Source organism: Malurus melanocephalus, unplaced genomic scaffold (genome assembly GCF_030028575.1).
Source record: "Malurus melanocephalus ecotype Western Australia unplaced genomic scaffold, MMel_1.1 scaffold_288, whole genome shotgun sequence".
NCBI lineage: Eukaryota > Metazoa > Chordata > Aves > Passeriformes > Maluridae > Malurus > Malurus melanocephalus.
In genome coordinates this window covers 193,386-209,456 of record NW_026623520.1, presented here as the reverse complement: position 1 = coordinate 209,456, position 16,071 = coordinate 193,386, and the positions used below count along the sequence as shown (strand labels likewise).

The window sequence follows — 16,071 nt, the reverse complement described above, 5'->3', positions numbered from 1 at the left end:
TAATCTCTATGATACTGTTTCTTTTATGGCAGCTTTAGCAAATCTTCCTTTCTCTGTTAATATGTCAAATGTCAGTTACCTTTTCATCAGCTTCAGAACTGCTCTGAGAGCCCTTATAGAGCCTTAGAGAACAGGACTCCCTACTGTTACATCSTACCAAATAGGCTCACCTGAACTGCAGACTCTTTTTACTGATAGAGCAGTATTCCTCTAGTCTTGGACCACAAACAGGTGCGGATTTATCYGATTTTTGCTAAAGATGACAACTAAGCAACATGGTGCTTAGTTGGCCAGGTTTTTAGTCCTAAGATTTATGTGGAATAAATAGGTCTTGATAACTAAACATAAGACTGTATTTCCCTTGCTGTACTTTGATTTGTACTCCCATGGAGTGAAATAATAGAGGGAATAGGTAAGTKGAAGCTTATTCCAAGGAAGAGGATGATATAACTGCTTATACTATTTGCTGAAGAAGTGGTTTTTTTTTTCTGTTAACAAATTGCTCACAAGACAGTCTTTTTTCTCATCTTATGCGTTCGTAGGAATTTGCTAACTTGTTCAACTTTGTTTCCAATCCACAAGCTGCTGCATTGTGGTTTTGGTGTYTATTTAAGAAGGCTTGGGGCCAGTCACTTTGGCCACAAGATAATATTTTTGATCCATGCTTCTATAAAAGGAACCACAGTTTAGCCAAAAGATTTCTCAGGTTAAAAATCATCCCAGTAACATAAGGAATTCTTGGGCATTTTTCTGWCTTACTAGTGGTCAACAGTGCTGAGGACTGGTTGTTAATGTGAGGCTGTAAACAAACGGGAGGGAATTAAAGATAGTGGTTTGTAAATACTCTTGAATTACACAGGACGACCTGATGAAGCATAAACAATCCAGGAGATTTCTGGAGTGGGTTGAATAGTAGAGAGTGTGAGACATGGTTAAGTGAGGTATTCTTCTGGATTTGCTTCTGAAGAATAAATTGAAACTTGTTGAGGTTGTGATAGTGGCAGCCTTAGTTCCACTGTCCATGAGATGGTTAAAGTTTAGGCCCCTGAAGAAAATAGGGATGGATAATAACAAAATAAAAATCCTAGAAATTAGAAGAGTGGTCTTTGGCTTGGTTGAGGCACTGGCAGCAGGATCCGKTGTGGGGCTGCCCTGAAGTGTGAWGGAATTCAGGAGATCTAGGTGATTTCCAAGAGAATCTTTCCCAAACCACAAGAACTATCCCTACTGTGCAAGGAAACAAGCAGCATAGGAAGAGGCCAGTTTGAACAGAGAGCTCCTGACCTCACAGTAAAAGAGGTAGAAGGAGGGATAGACTTCTAAAGAGCAGTGGGGAGACATTGCCTGGATAAACAGAAATGGAATTGAGAGAGCCAGAGCTTGTTGAGGAATGGAAACTGGTGCATGCAATTGGGAATAACCAACATGGATTTACTATGGACAGATCATACTTTACCAATATCTCATTGTCTCAGTAATGAAATAAGTGGCTCTGTGGATGCTGTGAGAGCAGTCATTGTCCTTAATGTTGCCTTCAGTATAGACTTCAGTACTTGTAACAGACGTTGGAAGAAGTGTGATAGATATGGGGAAAAAGATATCCTTAAGGATGTTGGGGACTGGATTTGTTGGTTACAAGGTTGGTGAAAAATTGGCTGATTTGGTGGGATTTAAAAGATGAGCTGGTTGRGATTTAACTGGCACCTGTTTATGGACGGTGCTCCTCAGGGTTTGATCCTGGGTCTGAGTCATTGCAGTATGTTCATGGGTACCAGAGCTGGTGACATGGGACACAGTCTTATTCAGGCCCACCTGTCATCAGGTGACATCAGGGCTGCCTCTCAGAGCAATCTCAACAGCTTGAAGGAGTAGGATKACTTGAGCCTCATGAAGTCCAACAAGACAGAAAAGTCCAAAGCTGTGTACCTGTAATGCAGTAACTATCCCAGTACAGTCTTGATGCAGGTGGGCTAGAAAGGAGCTGCAGAAAGGGCCGTGTAGCTCCTGGGCTGGCAAGTTGACTCAGCAGGGTTCCCTCAGTGCTGAGGCTGGCTGTGCAGGCTGGGCTGGTAAAAGCACAGCCAGCACATCAAGGTCACTGATTATSTTTTTTGACTCAGCGTCGCTGAGGCTGCATCTAGAGTATTTGTTCAGCTTTGAGTCCTTTCCAGCAGAAGAGAGATTATTTACAAGGAGAAAATTCAGCACAGCAACAAACTAAAACATTTTGGGGCTAGAGCTCATGACACTTACTATTCAGTTGCTTACTAAATAATGCTTAATATTTAGTTGGCTGATWTTTTTCAATTTATTTGTATTGGGTAAAAAAATGCTAGACATRTATACCTTTAGTTTGTATTCTGCTTTAAAAAAAATACCTGAGGGAAAAATAGGTGATTTATGACCTTATTAGCCATTCTGAAGAATGACACCATGCCATCTAAAAAAAAATGAATTTTGTTTTAGGCTCCTGTTGCTAAGAAGGCTCATTCTCATTATTTATTCACTTCAATGGGAAGKAATGTTGCTCAGCTATTTTATAGACACTGTTCATGAAGACACATGAATCAGGTGATAGAGGCAGCAAGAACATGACTGTCTTGGTCCCTGATAGAAGAAATGCCACAGCCTTTCACAGCAAATWCCTGCCCCAGCCTCAGAGTCTTACATGCTGAACACCACTGGGCTCATCAGCCCTGTTTATTGTGGTCGTCCTGGTGTGGTGTTGTGATAATTAGGATGTGTTTCATTAACTGACATTGGGGAAGAGCATGCCAGMTGTTGTCTTATCCTTTGTTTCTTATGACATCCTGAAGCATATCCTGCCCTGGTTTTGACAGTATAATAATCAAATTCAGAAATTATTAGCCTATTTATTGGCCTCTGAAGGTATGTAAAGAATTCCTTTGGGTTGTGTAGAACATTTGGCAGTGTAAATTGGGCTGTCAGGCCTTAATTTTTAGGCTGACTGCAATTCATATGAAATCCAGCCCTGGAAACAGCTGCCTTACCTTTCCACAGAGATCCTACAACACAGGCAGTAGCTCTGTGTGTCTCACCAGTTTGCCTCAGACAGTGGATCGTGACCATCCCTGAGGAGGAGAAAAACTCTCATCTACCACTTCTCTGTTTGGCAGTGGAACTGTTCATACAGCTGCCAGTGAGCACCAGATGYGCTGGGAATGCCAGGAACCTGCTGGATACCTCTAAGTCATGTACCAAGATTCATCCATCATCTTCAGACGGAAATATTTTTCACTTGCTTCCAACAGATTTTGCTATCTGGACAAGGAACTGGAAGCAGGTGTGTTTGATGGGAAAGAAAATATTAAAAAATCAGTCACGCACACGATGAGTAATCTGATTTTCATGTTTCCATAAAAGCCAAACAAAGCACCAAAATTTATTGCAACACAATCCATGTTTATATATAATGTTAAACTTCATGTATAGTTTCCTTGGTAATYTGGCAAGAAGCCATGTCCTTCTGAGTAGCACAGAGTACTTTTTATTCACAGATAATTAAGGTCACTCAAACCCTAAAAGCATTTAGCRTTTTACATGTTCAGGTTCTTATTAATGACCATTTAATATAATTTAAAATTCTGTGATGTAAAGCTTTTTAACTTTTTCTTATTTGCACTGCAGTTTCTGTTATTGCTAGAAATTTGGGAAAGGACGCCAGCCAGGACTTGACTGTCTTGCATAATGCATAAATATTTACATGCCAGCTTTCACTGGAATGCTGACACTTCTGATAGGCTATCATTTCCATCAGCCACATAAATTAGGTGGTGAAGACAGAGCTTCTTATTTTTTTTCTTTTTATGCACCTTCTCTGTAGTGCTGTTAGAAATACACAGTTGAACAAATGTCCAGTTTAGCCATTAACTAAACTTAGTGTAATACTGGCTAGACACTCGCTTGTGTCCTGCTCTGTAAAATGCTCTCTGCCAGCTGAAAACACATTAAAAAAACAGGGTTTGCTCTACTCCAGACTAGCTGACAATTGTAATTGAGCATCAAGGAAGAAAAAAATGAGTATTTTGCCTTAAACCAAACCAGATCTTTCTGTTCTATATTCTGTACCGAGAATTCAGCTCCCAAATACATAATGAATAGCTTCTTCTCTTGACATGCAGGCTTACTCTAGGTTGGTTGTTTGCATCACTGTGTCAACATTCAYGGGGACTGATGACAGACTATGAAATCAATTGTGCAAATAGCAAGGGAACAAGGTGGTTTTGTTGCAGTTCTTGACAGGGAGGCAGCAAAACAATAGAAGTTTCTCATTGGAGATGATAATTAAGTGTGTTACTTTGAATTTGCTGGTAGTTATACAAATGTATTCAAAGTAACTCTGAGAGAAAATTTTTTAATTTATTTCTAAAGCTTTCAGAAAAAAAAAAAAACACTCTTCTTCTTTCATTCTATGTAAGTTGTAAAATACAAAAGCATCAGTTTGTAGTGATAGTATTGAAATAACATTGCAAGTTTACACTGGTTTATCCATTTCCATGAGCATGGTTGTTTTTCTCCATGATGAGCCCTTGGGAAGTGGAATAAGCATGAGAGTTATGAGATCYGAAGTTATCCAGTGCATGACCCCACAAGGAATACAGGCATGTTGTTGTGCCAGCCTGCTTTGCCATGGGGTRTATGATACTGGCTATTAAGATGTAAGTGCTATAGAAAGAGTCTCTTTRGGTTTTGGTTTTGGTTTGTTCTTTGAGTTATTTTCCCCCTCTAACGTCATCCCCATCTCCTCTCCTGTGTTTATGTGTAAAAATTAGTGGATGATTACTTTATCTAACAGGCACTGGTTTGGTGTTTTTCTGTAGATGTTCACACTCCTGGTTCTTTCATTATCCATTATTACAGGCTTTCCATTATTACAGGCAYGTCCACTGAATAATGCAGTCCTCCACTCATTATTTCCTATTTCCTGGGCTGTGATGTGATACGAGGTTGTGTATCTCCCCTCCGTGAGCTGGAGCTGGAGTATATCATCAGTAGGAGAAAATTTGAACCTTTCATTTGCAGTTTTCATTATGGATTATACATTTAGCTTTAGAGACCCAAGATTCACCTCAGTGAGCAGAATAAAATGTTTATCTTCTCTATTGCCAAAGGCAAAATGTTAAAGTTTATGTTGATTCAACATTACAACAGGCTGACTGCTTGAAGAGACATTCTTTGATTAAAAAGGCTACAACTTTTCATGAGGAAACGTTTTGCACTACATCAGTAAGGATTTCAAAATGGCATTTGGAAAGAACACATGCAGAGCTTCTTATGCTCAAATTTCTCTACAAATGATGCAGCTGTAATTTAAGCCTTATGAATTTTGAGTGCTGACAAGGCAGCAGATAATATTTTCCATTGCATGTTCTTCTTTCAGCTCCACTGATTCATGCTTAATGTTGTTATTGTCCATCCGTGTGAGATGGAGAAACATAGTCTGGTTGGTTCTTGCAGTTCAGAATGAGAAGGGAGATCTTCCTTTGGTTTCTGTGTTGGGTGACTGTGATTTCTGAAGCTACAGTGGTCTGATCTTATCTTTAGAGGCCTGGACCAACAGGTGAAGGGCCTTCACTTCTTCTGAGTGAAGCCTACAAATGAAGATATCTTGTAAAACTAGTTTTGATATCACTTTGGAAAAAGTTTCCTCTGTGTACCCCTGTTTTCAAAATTTTCAGCAATCCTAGAGCAGGCAGTTTCTCATATTGCTTAACTTATAGGGGATTTTTAATTAATCATAGGAGAACCTGTTTCTGGAAAAAATAGTTATCTTTTTTTTTTTGCAGTCTCAGTAGGTTTTTTTAAAATGCTTAACAATCTTCTCATCTACAGGGATGCTCAGCAGATCTTACTGTATTGTAGGAAATTAAGTGTAGGCAAATTCTAATGAACATATGCAAAATGTTACGGGAAAAAATAAACATAAGTGTCAGTGAAGCAGATGGAAAAAGGAATTCTTGACTTAGATACATATTAGAAAATTAAAGATCTGATCAGATCATAAAATCATTGAATGGGATGAGTTGAAAAGGACCTTAAAAATCATCTCATTTCAACACCTCTGCCACAGGCAGGGAAACCTTTCACTAGACCTGTCCTGGTCTTGAGCACATCCAAGGATGGAGCACCCACAGCTCTTCTGGGCAACTTRTTCCGGTGCCTCACCACCCTCATATACAAGAATTTCCTCCTAATATCCAATACAATCCTACCCTCTGTCAGTGTGAAGTCATTTCCCCATGTCCTGTCACTACATGCCCTGGTAGAAAGATCCTCTCCAGATGTCACAAAGGTCCCCTTTTGGCCCTGGAAGGTGCCATAAGGTCTCTCTGCAGCCTTCTCTTCTCCAGGCTGAGCACCCCCAACTCTCTGAGTCTGTCATCATAGGAGAGGCCTATGTCCATCTTATGCTGGTGACCCCAGAGGGCAGTGCTCAAAAATATCTTCTCTGTCATGGCTGCATTGTGATTAAGAAATTAACTATGCTTCCRGTGACTACAGAATGAAACAGATGAAGGGAGTTCAAAAAGCTGTTTTTCYACACTTCAGGTTCTTTAGTTTTCATTCATTCTAGTTAGACTTCTGAGTGCTGTGATGGTATGAAAAATTAGATTTTGTGGATTCAAATGCTGCATTTGTTATTTAAAATAAAAAAAAAGTTAGAGTTTAAATGTTGCTGGGATAAAGACTTTTTGCCTTCAGGAACAACAGTGCATTTTGTGTGAAAGTGTGAATTATGTRGGAAGTGTAAGACAGTTGAACTTTAACTATTCATTTGCTTGTTTTTAAAAGCCAGAGTTTTGTAAATGATGTGGAAGAGAAGAGGGTTTCTGTCACTTAGCAACACTATCTGGTTCAGGAACAAAATGTTTYGCTGTTGGAATCTGTGCAGTGCTTCTACAAAACATTCCTGAGAAGGAGCAGCAGTGTTCTGGAGAGCTTTGGTGCCATTGAAGTCGAGTGTTCCTGTTGCTGCATTTGTGGGATGTATTCATGCTGTTCTTCATGACCATTAAGACTTTTGTTGTCTACCTCATTGTTTGTCTGCTGTGACCATTAGCCAAGCAAACATTTCCAAATTATTTCAATTAAGCAAAATTATGTTTTATATTAATGGCATAAAATAATTTCTGCCTTAAGTGATTTGTGTTACTGCACTTTTCAGTATCAGTCATGTACAAACCTTCTGAGAGGTTGCATTAGCATCCCTTGGGGAAAAGAAGCCAAATGCTTCAATGTCTGAAGATTTCCTGATTTACTGCTTTTGAGTGATGATGGCATTTGGTAATGTAGCTCTTAATGAATGATAGCATGATGRGTGTGATTATAATACATATTTCTTTTTTAAACACTCTGGTTTTGCTGAGATTAAAAATACTGTCAAGCAATCATACCTCTTGAATGCAAAATGAAATTGGCTCTGCTCCTCATCAACCTGTTAGTTTAGTCAGGAGGTTTCCAGAAAGCAAGCTGGGTCCATGTTTCTAGCAARAAGCTGATAATTGCTTCAGTTTTTCTACCGCCTTTGATTGAATATGCTTTTCAGTGTRCATATGCAAGTCTTTTGTCAGTGAGTCTTTTTGTTGCTAGTCCATAACAAGCAAAGAATTGTTCTCACATTCAKGAAGGTATGGTTTGAAAACTAGTTATTTTAGCTAAAGTGTTTTCAACTGTGAAACTGGAAAAGCATCACCTTGACTTAAAAGATGCAGCCAGAAATGTAAAAGGGAAGGTTACTTCCTATTTTCTTATAAATATGGAAAAGTTAAAATTATAAACCTGGCTATAGGAGTAATGGGGATAATCTAGCACAGTGACTGGAAAAGCTCCCTGTTCCAGAACCCACTTGATTGTGAAAATTACCTTAAGGAAAAGAAATGCTTCTCCAATCCAGGTTCAAGTTGTGCTGTTGTTTTTTGAGATGTGTACACAAGACTAAAGTAATGCAGGAACACTTATTCTGTAGTTCGTTACTGTATCCATGTTTAGTTACACTGTATTAAAACTGGCTGGTTGCTTCCAACATGAGTTTTTGATGTGCCTCTTGTTCTCTTTATCTCTGTTATGATCCTTGTTATACTTGGGATAATTGTGTTACAAACAGGTGACAGACCTCAGTCACTTGGACCTGGAGATATATCCAGAGCTGTTTCTCTGGATTTGGGATGCTCTGATATTTTACAGGAATTGCAGATCTTAGGGACAACTTCCTATGTGCTAACACAGTGGCCGGAGACTGAACTTTTAATTTCTGAACAACAAGAAGAGCAGCAGAATCCCACATCTGTCTTGGCTATCCACCCAATACATTTCATGTAGGAAACTCTTGTTGGGAGTATTTTGGTTACTTAAAAAGTGACTGACAAAAAGCTAAAAACTAAGATGGGAAATGTCACTGCTTTCTCTTAAGTATGCAAGGTCATTGCTGACTTGAGTCTGATAATTTCTGCAGGGATACGTTGGTCTCAATAAGCATACCTGTTTYATTTATTTATTCTGACTGAGGGAGCGCAGTTTGTGGTAACTTTGGTGCRTATATAATAGGCAATTTGTACAGTCATAGGCAGAAGAATGGCTGGACTGCATCAAATTCAGGGAAAAGGTTCCCATTGACTCCAGGGGWCTTTAAATTACACCCTGACCCACCAAGTACTTTAGTCTAGGCTTTAGTTCAGTATTTCAGGTTCACTGATAACACTGAAACTGTTCAAGAAGGTAAAAGTTAATGCATGTACRGCATTTACATGCTTTGGACTATAAAGACGTCTGGTTTTCTCCCTTTTTCTGTTTTCTGCCCTGCATGCATGTATGCAGATAAACATTCTCTTTCCCTAAATATGAAAAATCAAAAATTTGCCAAATATACTTCTTTCTCAGTGAAGGAGGTGAACTTGAAATAGAGAACACTATTTTATGCATAAACAACAGGTCAATAAKATCTCAGTAGAAAGTATCACACTTTTTAATGTAAAGAGCAATGTACTATTTGATGGGTAATTTTGGTCTTCAGTTCCCTCTCCACAGTCCTGCTTAGGTCTTCTGTGCACTCTGAAATGCACAATCAGTGGTCCTATTCACATTTCAAAGGCTACCTCTGACTCTGCATGCAGAGGGAACTGTATTACATTTTAGATTATCTTGTGAAAGATCTTTTCCTCTGGGTCAATGTTGATTTTTAACTTGAGATATCCATTCTCGGGTAGTGCAGTTTGAAGAACATTAAATGAAGAATGCATTTTCCTTTCCAATTATTAGCTGAAAATGTAGCTTTTAAATTTTTGTCTGTAATAGTAATAACATTGTAGTAATATGCTCAGCTACTCTTGAAATTTTCAGTTACTGTAAAAACACTATTCTTGCACTGATGTGAGTTATTTTACTCATCTTGTTTTCTGTAATTATTCTTCTTGCAATTTAGCTTGTTGGTCAAGTTAAATTGGTTGAAATTTGAATGTTATTTCATGCAAGTTCTATGCTCACTYTCAGTGAGTTTCTGGGTAATAAAGCTGTGTTTATCTTCTATGWTGCTCAGATTTAACTCTTAAAAAAATTTGCATCCGCACCTATTTTAGACAGATAAGGTGAAATGAGTCCAGCTAGCATAGTGCTTTAGGAAGTCACTGTCACTCAAATGTCCATTGTGCTTCCAYGCCAATGACTGCTTCCACAGCAGCAATTAGAAATAAACCAAWCAGTTACAGCACTGGGATACATATKTGTACACCATGGCAAAAAGCCTACATGCTTTCTTCTGCTGTCCAGAATGAGCCACYATACTGAAGCCCATGCAGGCAAGGRMAGATTTTCTCTTCTGCTTGTACTCACTACCAGGCAGTGACAAAAAGCTGGGAATTATTATGTCTTGGGTATACTGCAACAGTTAACTGAAAAAGCCTGTGTTGACTTCTCTTATCCTCTCTTTATTTGGCGTGTGTAATGTCATAGCAAGCAGGAGTCATTAACTAAAACCAAACACACTTTTAGCTAGTGGTGTCTGGTGCATTTAATTTTTCCCACCCTCCCCTGTTTCTGATCAGAATCTAGAGCAGTGAATTTCCTTAGCAGACTGACTGAAAAAAAAAAAAAAAATTAGTAGGTAAAATGTCTAGACTAGAAGGTAACTTCTGAGAATTTACAGATCTACAGATCCTTTGCTACCTTTATGTGCTGCCTAAGCTTGAGCCAGGGTTGTTTTGGATGATGCCTTCTTTGAAGGTTTCTGAAATGACTTGGCTTGTTAAATTTTTATTTTAGTGGTAATAAAGCCAGTTTGATGTTACCAGATRAAAGTGAGTCAGGAAGGCTTGAGTGAAAATCCCACAGAAATKACTGTACTTCAAAAATCACTTATGGAGTCATTATTTACCTGGTCAGGTAACCATGTAGTATTTCAAGTAATTTCTTAGTCTATGGATTATTACAACCCCAGTAATTTGTTCGTTTTGAAGCTGTGCCAATGTGACATTGTGTACTGGCATAATAAAGTTTTCTCATGTTGCTACTTAGATATGAAAACAAAATCAAGATGTTTCATCAGGAGGCTTCAATCAATTCCTGATCTTGCTGAATTGTCTTTTACTGCCAATACATTGAAGGTGGTGAGAGAATCCTTTTGAAATGTTAGTATTAGTGAGGAAAAGATGTTTTTAGAAGATATARTTTACTTCTCTATAGCAGGTAGCTGTCGGCATAAAGAAGCTACTGAGGACAGTAAAATTCCAAACAGTTTTGATTGAGAGCATCTATTGCTCTCAGCTTGTTTGCTTTAGAGTCTGATGAGGTTGGGAAGCAGACACTTTAGAGTCTGAGGGTGGGAAGCAGACACTTTGTCACTTTCTGGGATTTTTCACTTTATTTTCTTTCATACCTTAGCACAAGTTGTAGGTAATCTTGGCAAATGGGAGCACTGGTTGACTGAATAGTCAGGTGACACTTCAAAGCTGAAACTGGAAGGCAGATGACAAAAACCAGGTAGTTTATGCATCCATTTCCCAGGCTGTCACAAGATGATGCTGCCACCAGCTTTATCCATAGTGAGTTTAGTGAGTTTCTGATAACTCTTCTATAAGGTGAGACAAGATCTTGTTCCTCCTGGCTGCTSGTCCAACTCTGTGTAGGAAAAAATTGCTCCAAACRTCCAACAAATCCTATCCAAGTCACWCTACACAGGGATCTTTGGGATGGGGAATGATGTCTTGGAAATGATCTGCAACAGGTCTACCTTGTCTCTCTAACTACTTTTCTCTGTATGCAAAGGGCATGGCATGGCCTGGTCCATAGGTCAAATACTTCATGGGGAACAGTTTGTGGGCTAGTGATGTATGATATTTTATTGTGACAGGATTTTATAAACAAGTACGTACTAAATTCTAGAAAGTCAGAGAATTTGGAATAGCTGGAACAGAGTAAGCTGTTGCTGTATTAATTAAATCTAGCTCATTCCARTTGTTTTGAGTGTGGTCAAATGATKAAACCCTGTGTCATAAATCTAAATCTCACCAACACATTTTGTAAATGTATAACAAAAGAGCATTAAGGGGTGTAAGTACAGGAGTGTAATTTTCTGTCCATGTGGACAAACCTCAGATTAGCATGCTTACTCCTCAGTAATGATGTAATTGTGAACTTGATGTCTGTCACATTTCAGAATTGCAAGGAGCATTCTGTTTTTAAGTGCCTCATAATGCTGATGCTTTTYCTTTCACCAGAGACCAGCAGAAACTGTAGATGAAGAAGAAAATGTAGAAGAGGAAAATGACAGGGGAGAGGAGGCATATAAAGGAGAGGAAGAATATCCAGAAGTGAATGGAGAGGAAAGTGGGGAAACTGTTAAAGAAAGAAGTGAAGTGGAAGAAAACAAAAAGAAATTAAATGAAAATTATGAAGATGAAGCAGGAGAAACACAGAAGGTTGACCMAGCAGAGGAAGAGGAACTTATCCATTTAAATGGCAAGAACAGTGTAGAAAATGATGCGGGAATGGAGCATTTGAACTACCAAGGTGATCTTCAGCCTGAAGAAGAAACAAAAGAGGATTCTGGGAGTCAGAACCAGGTGAGTATTCAGTTTAGTCTCTCAGACTGTTTTTTCTATATTATTRTTCCTCATTTATACCAGCCTTATGCTTCTCAGCTGGTCTCTAAGTAGTTCATTTCTGATAAAGTCATGAGACCATTTATGAGAACTTCAGTTTGTGGAAAAGTTGTTTTCTGTCTGTATAGATCAGTTACATCAGTAATTATATTATATGACTTCCAACTGAGAAAGCAGATGTTGCTCACTGTTTGATGAATCTGCATCTCCTGCTTTCCTTAATATGCTGAATTTTGAAAAAAGTAATGAAAAAAACTTTTGCAGTTTCCGTAAAAGCACGATCATTATATATTTCCGCACTACTTTGTCTTTTAGGACAGAGCAGAAGGGTGTGTTCATAACCCCACAGTGCCTCATTATTTTGATGAATTAACTTTCACAGAAGTTGCATTTCATAAAGGGCTTTTTCCACTGCTTTGTGGAAGTTTCATCTCTTTTTCTTAGAAATTAAAAAATACAATGGAGATGAACAAGACCCTTTGAAGCAAGGGGCTTTAGTAGTTTAAAAGCAAAAATCCTATTAATTTAGGATACATGGCAACATGCTGTTGGCTCAGATGGAGAGATGCARTCCAGAAAAATAAGGAGGACTCCCTGTCAGATGAACTGACCACCTAACAGAGCATGAGAAACAAAGTATTTTGTTTGATGGGGAGAATCCAGACCTGGGAAGAGTGGGATTCATGAATGTCAGAAGCAGAGCAAACTGCTGCTCATTCCCTGCCTACAGGCTGCTGAAAGAGTCTCTTTCTCTGCTTCTTGTGACTGGGAATGGTTTCTTGCACTTTGCAACTGGGCTTTCTTCTGTTTCTCTATGACACATAAGAATATTTTTCAAATGAGGGAGCTGAGTAACATGATATTTCTTGGGCTCTGAATTTATTCTGTGCTTCCTATATTATTTTTTTTGTTTCAGATAAGATGAAGTTATTTATGGAAATGGAGAAAGTGAGTGAGCATTCACTTTAATTGAATATATGGGTAACTGGCTGCTTGTTGAAAGTTACCAGTCTTTAGCATTAACTGTAGGGGGGAATCCCTAATGTGAGTGCTTTACAAAATAAATGAAAATTTTAGCATGATTACTCTTGGAAGACATTTTTTTCATATTAAGAATACCTTGTGGAAATTTTAATATGAAGTGTTAATGCTATATTTGATACCTGATTAAGTTAACAGTGCCTGTCCTTTTTCTCAAGGTTGATCCCCGTCTTGAAAAAACATCCACAAATCCAAGGGTGATGACTACCAGCCCACAGGAAAGTGAAAAGAATGACCAGAGCAATGAGTATGCAGCAGTAGCATAGACAGGAAAAATGTCATGAGCAGAAAATTAAAGAGGATAACGCTTTAAATATAAACCATGTTATTTTTTGTAATTGGTAACTTCTATTAGGAAGGCAAGTGATGTACCCACGTAATGAGTTGTGAGATGATGATGCTCTATGGACTGATGAAAAATAGGCATTTATATCCACTAGAAGATACACTTCTAGTGGATATGATACTAGAAGAACACTGAATTATTTTTACACGGTGAGATTTTCTGATAGGATTTGAGGRGGGAAATACAAGAGTATAGTAGTATTAGAAATTATGAGCTATTCTGTGGTATGAGATGGTTAACAGTAACAGAATAACCACACAAATTACACTGTTCCAGGGAAAGGAAAAAAGACCCACCTGAATTCAGTGTCAAAACTTCTTTGTAGGTTTGTTCAGAAAAAGAAACACTTTTTTGCCTTTTAATTAGGACATGTGTAGGTTTTCCTCTAAAATTCCACATAATATGTATGATTTTCAGGCATAGCATCAAGATATAACTAAAATATGTTCCTCCCTTAATGGACTTATGCCCACAGAAAATGGTTTACTATAATGAGTTGCCAGTTCTAACGTTACTAAATAGTGGATTTTCAGTATGTTAATTAGAATTATTAGGTTTTGCCTGCATAAATAGCACTTATTTAGCACTATGAATGCATGTGGAYGGCCTACAATGCTGCAGTTAGTTTCCATTTAAAACATGAAGTTTTGTTGMTTGTCCTGCACTGATTAACTAAGCAGTGAATTATTGTCATAATTTTTGTCAGTGAACAAAAAATGAAGAAAGGGTTTGTAGTAGAGTAGTTAAAAAAGTTGAATTTGAGTGAATTTCTTGTTCAGTCTAAGTAAAACCTAATTTATTAATGAACTAAAAAAAAATGAACATGCCTGGATTCAGACCRAAATTTCCATGAAACCATTGCTGTYGATRGACCCCTTTTTWGCATATGTGATATATCAGGATGAGCCCACCATTTTTTTTCTGTAAAAGTCAGAACAATTACTGCAATTATGATCCTTTTGCATAGCCTTAATGGTTGGAAGTGTGTCATCATCCTTTTGAGCAAGCTGTCTCCTGATAGGCTGYGGCTTAATATGCATTAGTAAATAAGGCATTGATCCACAGTATTAGTTCTCTTCATGACACTGATTCCACTGCTCTTATCATTACTCTGTTAGTAATTGGAATAATTTGTAGCTCATAGAAATACAGCCATGAGCATAATTTTATTAATTATACAAAAGAAATRGTGGGTTTTCTTATCATTAATGCTAGTAAATTATTACTATGAGAAACTAAATGTCATTTTTGTTGATTTCATGCCATTAAGACAAGAATTATGTTTATGAACAAATTGAACTTGAAGCACTGTTTAAGGAATGTGAAGAACTACTTGTCATGACTGAAATTCAAACAAACATCTTCCCTTCCAATGGAGTAGAAATATGTGATTTTTCAGCATGTTTCTGTGTATTGGCAATACAAGTGTAAAAGATATGTTAAAAACCATATGAACAGGGTTAAAACAGTTTGCCCTGTGGCCTCTCTGAATTGTCTATGAAACCTGTAGCTTCTGTTGAGCTGCCTGACAAAGATCGAAGGGAATATTGCATTCATGATCAGTTAAAAATAAGTTCCTAATTTAGCCAAGCTCTTAAGCAAAATATKTATGTTTCCTTTTCTTTGTGACAGCAATTAAGCCTATGCTCAAATATATTTGATTTCTCTGGGATTTAAAAAGACACTTATAGTGATGCAGAAGTAAAAACCAACAACCTCTCCCCCACTAAAAAAAAAAATCAGAAAAAAAAAATAGCCCAAACCAGAATGAATAAAATAACTGTGGATGATAGTGAGGTAAAATGACMGGTGCCTTTTTAGTTTGGTTTCACAAAAGATGAAGTTTTCTATTTATAGCTTCTGTCTGCCAGCAGTCTCTGTCATTTCTTCCCTTTCCCCAAAAGTTTGTTTTTTCCGTGCTTAAAAGACTTACAGACATYAATAGGAATAATTTAAAAGATTAAACTAAATTCTAGGGAAAGGTAATGTTATAATTTTCCTTCATAGGAACATGAAGTCCCTAGGAGTATTATTCAGCTTTGAAAATGTTTTCCCCTCTGTTTTCTTGTAAGAAAGACAGGATACATTTCTTCAGAAAAGCAAATCAGACTTTTTGGAAATAGAGATATAACCATTTTGTCATTCACATTTCAACACTTACAACATGATTTTTTTTTTTTTTTAATCAGGTTCTTTTATTTAGGGAAACTAGTTTATGCCTACCAAATAATTCTAATATTAAAGTAGAAATTAAAAAAGAATTATACAGGTGGTCTTACTAATAATTTTTCTGTCTTGATCTTCTATGTGTGATGGCTTCACTMAGTTTTACTTGAGAAATACATTCTTTTGTAAAGTTTATGTAGTGTTATTTTATTAAACTTATGTATGGCAATTTGAGGGTTTTTTAAAGAATTGTTTTCTTGTTTTGCTTTTATTTTTAAAAATAATGCACTATTAAAGAGAAATAGAGCACATATTCCTGTGTTTTCTCTCATATCAAGGTCTGTTTGATGTTAAATCTGTGTCTGGGTGACTGACTTTATAAATTTGGTGATTTTGAAGGTGATA

At 37.5% G+C, this 16,071-nt stretch overlaps 1 protein-coding gene across 2 annotated transcripts in view; it reads left to right on the top strand.

Annotated features, from left to right (window-relative positions):
- DCDC2 (doublecortin domain containing 2) overlaps positions 1–15,895 on the top strand; it is a 54,872-nt gene extending 38,977 nt beyond the window's left edge. The window contains exons 9-11 of one of the 2 annotated variants that reach the window (XM_057376722.1): positions 11,730–12,074; positions 13,030–13,061; positions 13,313–13,373. In XM_057376722.1, coding sequence (XP_057232705.1) covers positions 11,730–12,074; positions 13,030–13,038 — 354 coding nt within the window. In that variant the 3' untranslated portion in view covers positions 13,039–13,061; positions 13,313–13,373. Of the gene's footprint in view, positions 1–11,729; positions 12,075–13,029; positions 13,062–13,312 lie in introns of both variants that reach the window. The other variant, XM_057376720.1, reaches the window with a different exon arrangement.
- Positions 15,896–16,071: the final 176 nt, after the last annotated feature.